Genomic DNA, 15356 nt, shown 5'->3' with positions numbered 1-15356 from the left:
GGCATGTAAAGGTGTGGGTGTCTGCCCAGTTCATTGTAGAACAGTTTTGAGTTGGTATCCTCACTCAGAATTTTTTTTAATTAACTAGTAAAATGTACAGTTGCTACCTTTTATTGAATCTGAGGATTTACACATCAACAAAATATACATTGATTCAGCTATGTTGATTGGCATGTCAAAAACTAAAGAAAAGAAGAGTGAAAAAGCTGTTTATAATAGAAAATAGGAAAATTCAGTGTGTCAAAAAATAGAGATGATTTCCCAATAATGCCATTCTTAATGGTCCCCTGCCCATTTCCTGTCTCTTTGCACATCAACCATCTCTTCTACGTTTCCTCTCAAATGTCCTGATAATAGTACACCTCTAAGTACACCTCCTTGTATCTACACTTATTTTATCAGTTTTACTTACCATATAGGAGCGCTTTGTCATCTGTAGTCCATCTGTTTCTCTGTATACTTTCTTTGTCCCCATTTACCCTGTTCTTTAATTGTCAGGACCCCCTCAGGACCACCACAGAGCAGGTATTATTTGGGTGGTGGATCATTCTTAGCGCTGCAGTGACACTGATGTGGTGGTGGTGTGTTAGTGTTTGTTGAGCTGGTACGAATGGTTTGACTTGACATCTACAAGGTGGACCAACAAGATAGGAGTGTCTAATAGAGGGGACAATGAGTGGACACAGTGCTTAAAAACTCCAGAAGCACTGCTGTGTCTGATCCACACATACCAACGCAACACACACTAACATACCAGCACCACATCAGACTCACTGCAGTGCTGAAAATGATCCACCACCCAAATAGTATCTGCTCTGTGGTGGTCTTGTGGGGGTCCTGACCATTGAAGAACAGGGTGGAAGGGGGCTAGTTTTGCAGAGAAACAGATAGACTACAGTGTGTAATTGTAGAACTATAAAGTGCATCTACATTTTGAATGGACCTGATTGGACAAAATTGTAGATATACGGTAAGTGTAGTTAATGAAGTGGCCAGTCGGTTTGTATATTTTTAAAACTAAATAGTCATTCAAATTTTGAGTGTCCTGATAAACATTGTTTGACAGGGCCAACAAAATATCAGGTAAACATTTTTTGCCACTACAACACTGGGATCAGGTTGGTCAGATTTTCAAATTAGTGATTTTTTATGTATACTGCAAAAAACTAATTTGGAGTCTGAAATATTTAAATTAAAAAAATTAAGTAACCTGGCTGCCTTAAAATTTTAATTGTTCTGTATTTAAAATAATAAATCAAAAGAATGTAAGACACATGATAACTGATATCATACTATTTGATTTTCAATTAACTTAAAATTTTAAAATACCAAGTATACTTAAAATAGTTAATAATTATTGTTTTTTTAATATAGTAGTAGTAAATTGCACCCTTGCACTCACTTTCTCGCATGAGCACTCTGTGAGTTTGAGTTGAACGTGTCCATGAATGAAATAATGCATGATGAGAAAGATGTGCAAATGAGCTGGTGTGAAATGTGTCATATGTTAACTTTAAAAAGTTTGGTGCTGGCTAAAAATATTCAAGGCAATAGCCAACAAAACATCAGGTAAACATTTTTTCTGGTATCCCTTTGCACAGAGCGGCCCCTAACCATATCTTAATATAATCCATAATACAGGAAATGGCAAAGCAGGTTTCAGAAGAGCATAGAAGAGTTTAGGGTATTTTACCCCATAAATTTACTGACGATCTGACAGAGGTAACATTATGATTTTGAGGATGCCTGTGAGTTTCAATAAGCAATTCCTTTCTACAAAGCATAATTCATAATAGTCCTAGAAGTGTATAGCAAAATTAAGAACACGTGCAATTTAGAATCTAATGACACATGGGTTTAGTCTTTACTATCAGTTCAGTGCCATCCCTCTTCCTTTTGACCCCTGTCTTTGTGTTCTCTGGACATGTCCTCTGCAGCCCAGCCTCTTCCTCCTCCTTCTCCTCCTCCTCTCCAACCTTTGACCTCATACAGACATCATGTTGACCTCTGGCCCTCATCTCTTTATCTTAAGACCTGTTAGGCCTGCATTTCCTCCTCCCCCCTCATAAAATGCACATCGTCTTTCTTACCAGTCTCTTTTGTGATAAAAAAAATTCCCTCCTCACTAGCTGTTATATTCAGCGCCCCCGGCAGGAGGGAGGTGTTTCTGACTCACCCTGTCGCCTTCTGTCTTTGTCTTCTGTTCTCTCTTTCTGTCTCTTTTTCCTGTCCCCTCTCCTTCTATCTTTCTGTTCTGTCTCTTTCCACCTACACAATCCCCTGCTCTCCTGTCGTCTTACCCTGATGCCTGTATGCATGCACACGAGGCCCACTGCTGTTGTGACTTTTCTCAACCACTGAATGTGCATGGAAAAAAGAAACACTAGAGGATGAATGCTGATCTGTGGACTTTTTGATATCATTTTGCTTGAAGGGCTTTGAACTAATGACACATTTGCAGCACCCATAGAACCCCAGCGTCACTCTAAATGCTTATTTAGACAGTAAATGCAGCCATCTTGTACACTTAAGCTTACAAGGTACACCTAGCTTTTACCTACACTCACTGGAATTTGTAGCAGATATATCTACTAGACATGCACCTTGTAGTTTACTGACTGTAGCCCATTTGTTTCTACTTAATTTGTTAGCCACCCTCTATACCTTGTTCATGAATTGAAACAGATCAACATGGGGCCACCACCAACCAGATATTATTCAGGTGGTGGACAATTCTCAGCACAACGATAACACCAGTGTGTGTTGAGGTGCTTTGAGTGTATCAGGTATGGCAGCATTGCTGTTAATTGCATGTGTTATTGCCAATCCCCGAGGGCACTTATATGGTAGGTAGGGATGCATCAATTCTACATTTTTATTTTATAGAAAAATTGGCTGACAACAGTTTTTGACCGATTCTTATTAGCCTTTTTTTATTAACTCACTGTGTGAGCCAAATGAACAGATGAAAGACACATCCACATTTCCAGTACTTTCTGTTAGCCAGTGTCACAATAATAATAAAATTATTTGCTCTTAAATGGAACAATTTACACTTTAAAATGAAAAAACAATTAACTAATTTTTAACGTGAATCAAATAATGTGCTACACTGTAAGCACAATGAGTCAAGCAGAATTATGCTAAAACATTTTGGTCTAGGTGAGGCAGCATTGAAATACAGCATGAGTGCACCTACCTGGCTTATTTGATCATAAAATAAAAATAATAAATTGGCTGACTGCTGATTGCTTCATTGGAGCAAAAATCTGTTTCAATTTTGATTCCAATTTTGCATCCCCCCATGGTAGTGGACCTGGTAAAGTGGCCAGTGAGTGTAGGTAAACTGGCAAATCTGTGTGCACAGACAGAGCACAGGTCATGCAAATCTGCAAACATGTACATAAGCGTTCACAGGCATGTTGAATCATTTTCAAGACTGTTCTTTGTGTCTGTGTCTGTTTGTGTGTTACTAAATTCACATGGAAATGCCCTTCAACTAAACTACAGTCTGGCATGCCGTATGTTTTGCATGTGAAGCTGATCTGAGCTCGCCCAGCATGGCATGCAGTGCAACAACTGAAAGCTTGACGAGTGCTTCTATTACTTTGTTAGGACAAGTTAAAAGGTGTTGATTTCTTTAACGCTTTATGGTCATTGTATCACCTTGAACTGAATGTTGTCAAAGCCTTTTTCTTCACATCTGCCCTCTAGCTGTGATTTATGCATCACCAGTTAGAGTCTTCATGTATCTTTCTGTTCTTTGTAATAGAACTCTAAAACATTTCAATCACAACTTCTCCATTAACTAATGTGGTTTTTTTTTGTGTCAGTGTCTGTTCTGTATGTGTGGTATATGTCTGTGCTTTGTGATTTTTGTGAGTCTGTGGATCGGTTCCTTAATACTTTCCAATGTACTTATGTATTGTTTTCTGATGTTTTAGTGTTAATGTGTGTGTTCCTCTACGTGTTAGTGTGCATGCATCCCAGGGCACCCCAGTTCTACATATGGCATACACGTACACACACACACACACACAAATGCTACATTTGTGTTTAAAAAAAACACATCGCTGCTGTCAGAACAAAACCTCATATCGTTTTTCAGTTTTTGGCATAATTTGAAAATGCCTGTTGTTCTTTACATTGTGTGTAAGTTTAATTATGTGTGGACCAGAAGAAACGGGCCAAAATTGGAAAAAAGTCTAGTTCCATTGCCTTACATTGAAATTGAAGTATGTTTTTTTTTCTTGTCCTGTAAAGTTACCATTTTGGAGATACAAGTTTTTGTTCCGACAACAGCAATATACTGACAACAATGCATACATACAATACTGTGAAAAAGTCTGAGACCACCTTTCATTTGTTTAATTTTCAATCAAAAGGGACATTACTTTTACTCAGGCAACAATCTCACTTATCCTGAAAAAAGACAAAGACCCAACCTCATGTGGCTCTTACTGACCTATTAGTTTACTCGGCAATGAGCATAAAATTCTAGCAAAACGTTTAGATCCAGTCCTTCCTACGATCGTCTCGGATGACCAAACTGGGTTTATTAAAGAACGGTACTTATTCTCAAATATCCGTAGACTTTTGAACACTGTATTTACTTCTAGCTCTTCTCCTGTCCCTGAGGCGGTTATATCTTTAGATGCGGAAAAAGCTTTTGACCGCCTAGAGTGGGACTACCTTTTTGCTGTCCTTGACAAATTTGGCTTTGGTAAAAATTTGATTTCTTGGATTAAGCTTCTTTATTCTTCACCCTCTGCTCGAGTTTCTACTAATTAAATTTTTTCTCCTTTTCGTTTACAATGTGGTACTCGACAGGGTTGTCCGTTAAGTCCCGCCTTGTTCATTTTAGCCTTGGAGTCTTTATCAGTTGCCCTCAAAGCGTCGTCACAGATTTAGTGTATATCACGCTATGGTGTAGAGTTTCACTATACGCAGACGATCTTCTGTTGTTCATTAGTCATCACCAATCCTCAATTTCAGCAATCCAATCTATTTTAAAGGAATTCAGCTCTTTTTCAGGGTATAAACTAAATTTTGAGAAAAGTGAATTTTTCCCTCTAAATTTTCCCTCATGTCAGGTAGATCAGACAAGTATTCCTTTCCGTTTGGCCCCAGACGGCTTTAGATATCTTGGTATTAATATCACTTGTTCTTTATCTTCCATTCAAGAGGCTAATTATACTCCCCTAATGTCATCCATGAAGGAGAACTTTCAGAGATGGAGCAATCTTCCCCTTTCGCTTACAGGTCGAATTCAAAGTGTTAAAATGAATATTCTCCCTAAATTCCTGTTCTTATTTCAATGTCTTCCTGTGTGCTTACCTAAGTCTTTTTTCAAGACTCTTGACAAGGCTATTATAACTGACTATTATAAATGACTCTCCAGAGGCCCAAAGTTGAAGGGGGTTTGGCCCTCCCTAATTTTCTATTTTATTATTTTGCAGCCAACATTCATAAGATCACATTCTGAATTCGATCACTAGACACCAATTGGTGTGTTTTGGAATCACTATCATGCCAGTCCACATCTCTGAATGCCTTTTCTTCCCTTCCATTGTTCCCCTCTCAACATTCTTCTAACCCTTTAGTTGTAGCTATGCTGAAGATTTGGGTGACCCCCTGATTTGGCTTGGGAAAAGTTTTTTACTCTGCCTGTTAATTCAAGAGGGATAATCTCACTTATCTATAACAGAATCTTGTCTCTTATTGATTGACCCTTGACAAACAGGTCTGGGTGGGAATTGGAGCTCGGTGGGGAGCTGGACGAGGACTCGTGGCCCAAACCTTTAAAAAAGATAAATTATTCCTCTTCCTGCCCTCGTCTGAATTTGATACAGTTCAAACTGGTCCATAGAGCATACTTTTGCAATGCTAGATTGGCAGGCATTTACCCAGGGGTAGACCCATCATGCCCTCGTCGTGGTGGAACACCTGCCAACTTGTTACACATGTTCTGGGCCTGCAGAAAGCTTGAGAGGTTCTGGTCTGCTGTTTTTACTTCACTAACTGAGGCCTTCAAATGCAACATAATCCCCTGCTCATTGCCTACATTATTTGGGGTCCTAGCAGAATCTCTCTTTTCCAAGCCCCAAGTAGCTGAGGCAGTTGTCTTTGCCCTCCTCTTAGTTAAGAGAAGGATCCTTTTGGCGTGGAAATCCACCACCCCACCCTCACACGCTCTATGGCTAACTGATGTCATGTTTTTCTTGGACTTGGAAAAGATTAAATTTAGCCTGAGAGGTACTGCAGACATATTTGACCGGATCTGGCAACCATTCATCTCCTATTTTAAACGCCTATCTAACTTAAATACAGACTAGAGGACGTCCTTATCCTCTTTATTTACTTTTTTTTTTATTATTTTTTATTCAGGGTTAGGTGGGAAGGGTGAAAAGGGTGAGTATGGTGGGAAGGGTGAATAGGGTGGAAAGGGTGAGTAGGGTGGGTTAGGGGGTTGAGGGGACTTAGGGATTCAGAAGGTGGAGGGGGGCTAGATGGTTTAAAAAATATTGTGGAATTGACACTGTTATAATTGTAACTGTTTTCTTTCAAGCTGTGGAATAAAAGGAAAAAAAAACAAAAAAGGGACAGAAACATCATTTTCATATTTGAAGCAGGAGAGGAGCTTGATTTCCTCTGACCTCTCAAAGTTGTTTTTTTTTTTTCACTTATTTAATGTATTTTAAATATCAGTCAATATTTTTGCTGAAGTAAAAAAATGAAGGGTGGTCTCTGACTTTTACACAGTACTGTAGAAACATACACAAGCAAGCAAAATGTGTGAGACTCTGATGACATAAAAATACTGAACAATGAGCTAAGAGAACTAAAACACAGACACTTTGGTACACTTCTAAACATACTGCACCGTCTGCCCTTTCCGAAAGGCTGATATTTGAGGTGTCAAGTCTTTTGACACTGAGTTGCGACCAGCTGGGGTCACTAATATCCCTTGCGCACTCAGCATATTCCAAGCTAGTGACGAATTGAGTTACACTTATGGCCTGCTTTCAGATGCAACACAAACACAGTAACCATCCTTCACAGAAGAAAAAACTCAATCGTTCTATACACAAAATGATCAAATTTCTGTGCAGTATATGCTCTGGGAGTTTGTGAATGTACAATGACCTACTCCAGACCTACTTTTATCATCAGAGCCTGCAGTTGCTGGTTTTTTTATTTATCAGCAACACAAGCACCTTTACATATTTATATTTATTATGATTTCCAATGGACTTACCAGTACCTAGGCATATTTTTACTGGTTCTAATTCCTGAAAAGTGTTAAAGTGAAAAAAGTTTTGAACATTTCAACAAATTCTACACTTTTAGGGGTTGATATTGTAGAAAAAAATGTTTTATCAACATTTGGTACGGTGCAAAAGTCAGAGACCACCCTTCATTTATTTAATTTCCAGTCAAAACTGACAAATTATACAGGAGCCCCAACAACTAAATGAAATATGTATTTTTTTAGTATTCATGTCAGGAGACTTGCTTTCAGTTTTTCGAAAAAATAAAAAGAGGGATATTCTTCAACACCTCTGTCATAGACTGAACTGCGTCCATTTCAGTCATAGAAGTTGGTTGTATTTGCGTATTTGCACATTCCAAGTAATCCCAAAAACATTTTATGATGTTAAGGTCTGGGCTCCGAGTTAGCCGGTCCATTGTTCTGAGAACAGCAGCAGCTTCTTTATGTGATTTGTAAATTTTCTTACTTTTCTCAGTAGTGGCTTTTTGAGAGCTACACATCCTTCCAGACGTGTAGCTTTGAATTGTTTTCTCATAGTGGAAGGAAAGACAGAAATATCTGTGATTTTTTTCAGATCCAAAGCTAAAGAGGAGGTTGATGTTCTCCTGTCTCTTAAACATAAAAACTGTTGATCTACATAAGTACTGTTGATCTAATGGTGGTAGTTTTGGTGGTCTCCTTGGTTTTGCTTGGTCATAAAGAGTCTAATTTTTTGTTATCTTTTAATCTAATATGTTTTATCTCCTGAAAAATCAATAACTTGACTGAAAAGGAAACACATAACAGGCAGTTTCTAACATTAAGACTTTTTGGTAACGTAGTTAACAACATATAATACAGCATTTTTCATTATGTAATCTGTAATTTCACATATGTAATCTGTTAAAAAGATCTTGAAAATCACTCCATTGTCTTTAAGTTGTCAAAGTTTAAGTTGTTGTTCACTATCAAAGTGAAAACCACCTACCATGCTGGTGCTAAGAGTATATGATATTTTCATATGGAATTACAGCATCTGTGCTAAAACATAAGGCTATGTGAAGGGTTGCATATCCTTCCAGTGAACATTCCAGGGCCATGTGGTAAATGTACTGGGATGTAGTAAGTGTAGTGGAAAAAGCCTTATCAACACAGTGCCGTAAAACAGATCGGGGGATATAACCAAAAAGGTCCATTGCTTTTGTCAGGATAAGTGCTGTGTCACACAATACACAAAATGTCTTCTCCTGCACTTGTCTCCCTGATTGAAGAAAAGCATCACCAATCTTTCATTATTCTATATAATAAAAAAGTTAAAAAGTGGGGATATATGGATATTTTTACAGCTACACAGCTAAATCCCCAATGTTGAATTAACACTGTATCCAGGTGGACTTAAATAAACACTGTAGGTGTTAATTCAGCATTGGGGGTTTTGCCATGAATTTGTCCTGGAGGTGGTAACATAGCATAAGAATTTTATTGGCCATACTACCGCCTTTATTTGGGTTTATTTTACCATCATTATAAAACAAATAAATTTAAACTCTCAAGACCCAATTATAAACGTATCTAATCTCACCAATGTACAATTTGAGCAATAAGGCCTTTAATATGGGATTATCATAATTTTACCCTCATACAGACATCTGAAACTCCTTTCCATCCATACAACTGTAATGTATCCAAGTATATACACATGAAATGCTCAAAGAGCTTGCTTCTTTCAACACCTTCAACTCAATCTGAATGTCTTATTAAATGTCTTTCCTCTCAAAGAATTTCAAACACTAAAATTTGTTTACATCTATCTAGATTCATTCATTCATTCATTCATTGTTGGGATGGGAGGGATTTGAGCCATTCCTTATTAAACCATTAGTGACTAAATTAAGGTCTCTTTGGGTTTGCTGGGAGTTGGAACAGCTTTGCTTTCAGCAGCAAAATAAAAAAAAAGAAGTATCGGTCAGTGAATATGCTAGGGCCAATATGTTCTGTATTAATGGCAGTAGTAATGCCAGTATTAACAGAGTGAAAAAAGCGTAAATGTAAGTATATGATTGCTGCATGCATGCTCTCCAGCCTGACATAAAAATGACATGAGAATGGAAGCATGAGAGCATATGCATGAAAATGTGTGAGTGGGTGGTGAATCTTAAAAGATCTATAGGGATGTCTTTGCCTCCTGGTTGTTAACAGACAAGAGCTATTCCTCCTTCCATTTCTTTGGTGGGGCCAGTAATTTTCTTGTATCAGTAAGTGTCAGCCAGCGGAGCAGCATTAGTATTTTATAGCCACACTGTGTTGTGTATTCGCTGCTGCCCCCGCTGCCTGCACTCTTGCTGCTGGCTGCTCTGGCTTGCAAGAACCTTCCCCCTTCCTCCCCTTCACTGCCATGATGCAAGGTCATCCTTGTCTTTCCTACCTTGTGACCCCTTTCCTTCCCTGGTCCAGAGCACATCCCTCCCAGGGCCGTAAGGAGGGGAGCGGGGTGGGGGGGCGCAGTGGGGGGGGCCTGTGTCAGTGTGCCACTCTCTCTGTGTCACTCCAGGTTATGGGCTGGTGATGCAGGAGGAGCTGCTCTCGCCGGCCTCCATGCAGTATAGCCTGCCCTCTCCACTGGGCCATGAGCCCTACTGGCAGGAAGTATCGAGCATGGAGTGCGCACCTATCGCCACCACAGAGGAGGATACACTTATGGAGATGTCCGAAGTGCAGGTGTGGCCCACGGGCAACAGCCCCTCACTAGTGACCGTTGAGGACTCCTCGCTTGAATGCAGCAATGCAGACGACTCAGAAGGCCTGCTCTATGGAAGCCTCGGGAGACCAGGGAGTGTGACACCAGGTGGTGGACGTGTTCCCAGGGGGCTGGGTGGCACTGGAGGCCTGAGTGGCTCTATTGAGCTGCTGGAGGACCAGTCTATTGGGGCGGACTCCGAGCACAGTGCTGCTGCCACCCCTGGTACAAGCGGAGGGGTCAACATCAATGGGCTGGACAGAGGTCAAGGGTTGGAGATGGACGAGAAGGCAGCAGAGGCAGGCAGGAGCATTTCTGGAGGAGCAAAAGGGGGCATGGGAGGAGGAGGAGATGGCACAGGCTTAGAGGAAGGCTTGTCTCTCATTACAGGGCAGCAGAGGGTTTATGCTCGAATGAGTGAGTCACCTGGGCTTAGCCGAGTAGCTGATCGCGATGGTGACAGGTAAGCTGACAAGGTTATTGAATTTCTGTGTTTTTAAATTTCTGTTCGAATTTCAGTTTAGTGTATTATAATGTTTTACATGTATATATGATTAGTATAAGTATTCATTTAGATTGTAATCTGTTATTTACCTTTCTTCTAGTTTTATTTTACAGTGGCTTACTCTGTGCTCTAAAGAAACCTCTTTACCATCTCTTTAAGTCTTCTGATACATGTTCTCCAGGAAAGAGGCCACAACTTAGTTAAAACATGTAAACTGACAGTTCTGCATTGCAAGAATATGTCTGTCAGTTTGCTCAGTACAAAAGGACTTACAAGATTTAAAAAGCTTCAAAGTTCAACTTAAACGATCAAATTATTTTAAGAACAGAAGATTCGTTCTTCTTTTTTCATTAACTTTCTGTTTCTTCCTTCAGATCAAGTGGGGGTTCTTTCCTGTCATACCTCCAGGACCAAGCTAGCCCTGGATGGCACACTGTACCAGATCCTATCCAGAACTGGGTGGGAACTTCTAAGTCCCCCAGTCCCAGGCAGGCCATGGAGTCCATGATGTCATCAGTGCAGGCGGCAGTGGATGGAGATCCAAGTCAATCTCACCTGTCCCAGGAAGCCTTGCTCCAGCCAGTGCGGGATATGGGGCACTCTGAGATACTGAGAGGGCATTTTAGGGGAACCCAGCCTTTTGAGAAGGGCTTAGGTTTTCCCCACAGAGTACCTGAACTTCAGGGATGGGAAGAGATGCGTCTCAGAGGACAGGTAAGAACTGGGCATTGGTTGGAGAGGGATTGCATGCAAGATTTATAGTGATTATAGTTCCTTGCAGTACGTTATAGTACTGCTGACACTTCCATATCCTGTTGCTCTTTGTTGATATCAGATTTCCATCACTTTGGTTTATATAGTCAGAAAATATTTTTGTCTTCAAAACTGTGTTAGTCCACTCACAATACTCAAGTCAATAGTGAAAGTAATACCTTTAATTTATATAGCACACAAAAAAGTCTTCTAACTTTGTAGCTGCAGTGTCACATAGCTCAAGCTGCCAGCTCGGGAAGCCTCATAGCTTGGAAAGAGTCCTTAGCCATGGCAAAATGTTCCTCACAGCCTTTGCAGCCTCAAAGTTGCGATGAAGTGTCACTCAAACCTGGTAGTAGTATTGCTCAGACGGCCAGCACAAGAAACCTCTGAGCCAACAGGGAAAGTCAGTCTTCGCTGCTAGCTTGGTCGATATGGTAGCAGACTGCTGAGCAAGTGGAGAAACATCAAAACAATACAAAACACTACACAAATAAAACAAACCGATATAAAGTGGCAGCCATATTGCAGTGTTCTCATAGACATGGCTAACAGGTTTTGAATTAGCATTGACCCTTTTGTTCATTGATAAATGATGGCTGATGCTAATGAGCTATAGCTAATGTATGCAAATTAGTGGCCTATTTACTGTAAAGTTAGCTGAAGTTTATTCCCACTGAAAGCAGGCTGAAATGGGTCCATATTACTTTGCTACTAAAGGGTAATTATTTGAAGACATATTTTTTTTTTCTAACGGTGCACACTTATGCTCACATGAATGTTTGTAGCTAATCACTACCCACCCATACTTTCACACACACAACCCAAGAAGGACACAAGAACCAGCTGGTACCAGATATAGCACCTGTCTCTCTCCCTCTCTCACCCTCCCTGTGACTTCTGCTGCTACTTTTTGCCATTGGGGGAGGGATGGTATAAGTTATATTTGGATGAGAATGTATGAACAGTAAGGTCATTGACTACAATGGCCTCTTAAGCCTAAGTGGATAATTCTCTGTTTCCTAATGATACATGACAGTAGGAAAGTAGGTGAACCCTGTGTTATTAAGGCCAAATTTGCAAGTACAGGGCTGACATGAGTAAACAATTTACACATGTGCTTATTCAAGTACACAGACTGAGGCATAAAGATTTGTGGATTACATTTAACATTGACTGAATTGGAGTTTTGAATTCTGTGAATTATGGTGAACATGATTAACATTGTCTCAGAATCTTTTGGTAAAAAGATTTTCTAGTATTCTCAACCTTATACTGGCTGATTCATTTCGGTTTGACCATATCAGAAGGCCGACACTGGGTGCTTTGTATTTAGTACAGTATATTTCAGCAGATGTAAAACACATCAGAAACTGAGATTTGATATTCACATTTATTTCAGCTTGTGTCTGTCTTCTACGAACTAACAGCTTCACAGAGCTGTCCAGCCAAAAGTATTTAAAACGTGCAGATCACATGGGCAACAGGAGACAGGGAGGGGAGTTTTTGGAAGCAAACAGGGGAGGGAGAGGGAGAGGGAGAGAGAGAGGGAGAGGGAGAGGGAGAGGGAGAGGGAGAGAGGGAGAGAGGGAGAGAGAGAGAGAGAGAGAGAGAACGAGCAGTAGAAAGAAGAAACTGAAGCCAACCAGTGCAGCATGTGTTTGGTGACATTTGGTCAGCCACTTCCCACACCCAGCTGAGATCAGAAAAAAAGAAGAGAACAGCAGACCACTGAATGCAAGAGGCAGAATGGGCTCTCTGTGCGGACTGCTCATGCTTTTCTGATGAGTGCTCTAACTGATAAAAGTTAAACGAAGACTGTGGCATCTCTGGGATCTAAGCTGCTTGTGAAGTCACGTAAAACCTGTGTGACCTGAGGAACTGCAAGTGTGTATGCGACAGTGAGTGTGTGTGAGAGGGCATTTGTGACACAATGTGGGCCCTAGTCACAGAACTGCTCTTCAGCTTTGTGTTGCTGGCCTTTCTGGTGATCAGCTGCCAGAATGTGTTGCATATCGCTAGTGGCTCAGTGCGATCAGCACTATCTTATATTCATGCACAGCTGGACCGTGAACTAGGGGAGGACGAGAGCATGCCAGACGAAGAGGAAAATGTCACCACTCGTGTAGTGCGACGCAGAGTTATTCTGAAGGTACCCCTCTTTTAGTGTAAAGGGCAAATAAAGAAAAAGGTAGCAAAGGACTGAACAGTGTTGATGATGTATTTGCTGTATTTTATGTCCTGCTCGTTTGGGAATACATTGCCCAAAAAATCTGGTGGGGTCCAGATAGCATGATAGCTTTTGCTTAAAGCATAGATTCTAGAAACCTCAGTGTTTTGGGTAAAGTACTCCTTTAAGGTTCTTCTATGTCAGGGGATTAGAACAAAGATATACAATACGTGAAGTTCTACATATGTTGCGTCTAAGTTACTGTACATCAGAGTACTCTTACTGCACTCGCAGCAGAGCTTTTAACTAAGTAGTTGAATACTATACTGTAGGATAGTATGGGATTATGATTCTGTGGTAAACTGATTTTAAAACAATGTAGATGAAACTCAGGTACAAGGAGCATTTAAAATATTTAGATGCAGCACAGTAAGATAAAGCTGAGTTTCAAGTAGGTTATTTTATTCAGGTATAACACAAATGTATAACAAATGCTCCACTCCCTAACCCTAACCATGCATGGCCATATATTAACAAGACATGTAGCTACTATTTGAACTACGATAGCTACTATTGTTTAGCTATCTAACTGAACAGTTAACGTCATTCCATACATAACCTAAACTTACATCTTTGAAGTCTGTTACATTACAAATTAGCTACGTAAGACTGAACTAGTTTATATATATAACTAGTTTTAACTAGTTTTGTTTCAAAGTCATTTACAGTATGAACAACAGATTGATTGGTTAGTAGTAGCCCATAGTTACCTTATGCCACTTCCTATAAAATAGCTATCTAGTCAAGTAGCTTCACTTAGCTAATTAAGTAAACCTAAACAACGCCTGCTGGCTAATGTCATGTTTGCAAAGACCATATAAATATAACTATAGGTCTAGTTTCATGGTACAGCAGTCATTTTTATTTTGATCTCACATATGGTCACAACAAGAAAAGCTACCTGGTTAGCAAAAGAATAACTAGTTAATATCATCGAAAGAAAAAACAAACGTTATGGTTAGCTCATGATATATAACATTAGCCAACTTACATCAGGTGGTATTGCTTCTTAGTAGTCACAGTAGTAGTTAATTATAGATGATAAGGAATTGGCAGTGTTTGTGTGACTTTCATTTTCTTTAGTGTTTGATGTATTTTGTCTTTTTCATATGAAGGGGAGTGAGTACCCTGCTGAAAAAAAAAACAGCTTAGACTAGCATGCATTCCATTCTGGTCTGGGCTGGTTTATGCTGGACTGCTGCTGGTCTAGCTGGTCGCCCAGCATGTTCACGGACAACATAATGTTGCTGTCAGAACAAAACCTAGTACGTCCAAAATGGTAACTGTGTAGGAGCAGAAACAACATTACTGATTCGAAATGGAAGTCTAACAGTCTAACAGAGTTTTCTAACAGGGTATTTTAATTGGGCAAATAAATGTGACAATTAAAAAAGGTTGTGACATGTATATTTAGTAAGTAAAAAATTGAAAGTGAACAAAAATGAAAGAAGTGAAGTAGGTAACAGTAGGTAGAGTAACATCCTATTTCAGCCCATGAGTCCTACATGTAAAGAAAAGGTCATGAAAAAGTAAAGGTATGTTGATGTTAGGTTATCTAGAACTTCATCCATTCTGTAATATGATGATGAGAGGAAAGTAGAGAGGTAAGAGAGGTGTATGGTAAGTATATGTGTGAGTTTGGTTTGGACAGTGTAGTTTTACTGTAGCTGGTCAACAAATTAAAATTTTAATTGTCAGAGTAACTACTGAAAATATTCTGTGGAAACAGTATAGGCTCACTAGCAGAACATACTTACATAATACCAAGACAAGGTAAAGGTTGAGTGTAGGTCAGTGGTTAAGCTGAAGCATTTATGTATGCTTCTCTTCATCCAAAATGAGTGTGCTTCATATTTCATGGGTACATTTCTGTAATGGC

At 39.8% G+C, this 15356-nt stretch overlaps 1 protein-coding gene across 10 annotated transcripts in view; it reads left to right on the top strand.

The window, feature by feature from the left end:
• Window positions 1-15356, top strand: part of ank1a (ankyrin 1, erythrocytic a) — a 136523-nt gene that overhangs the window by 110058 nt on the left and 11109 nt on the right. For 8 of the 10 annotated variants that reach the window (XM_036599212.1, XM_036599206.1, XM_036599209.1 and 5 more), the window contains 2 exons: window positions 9804-10452; window positions 10869-11208. In XM_036599212.1, coding sequence (XP_036455105.1) covers window positions 9804-10452; window positions 10869-11208 — 989 coding nt within the window. Of the gene's footprint in view, window positions 1-9803; window positions 10453-10868; window positions 11209-12791; window positions 13400-15356 lie in introns of those variants that run through there. The other 2 variants (XM_036599210.1, XM_036599211.1) reach the window with 1 other exon arrangement.

This window comes from Colossoma macropomum, unplaced genomic scaffold, assembly GCF_904425465.1.
Source record: "Colossoma macropomum unplaced genomic scaffold, Colossoma_macropomum, whole genome shotgun sequence".
Taxonomy (NCBI): domain Eukaryota; kingdom Metazoa; phylum Chordata; class Actinopteri; order Characiformes; family Serrasalmidae; genus Colossoma; species Colossoma macropomum.
Note: the sequence above shows the minus strand (reverse complement) of the source record. Positions and strands in the feature narration are given on the sequence as shown.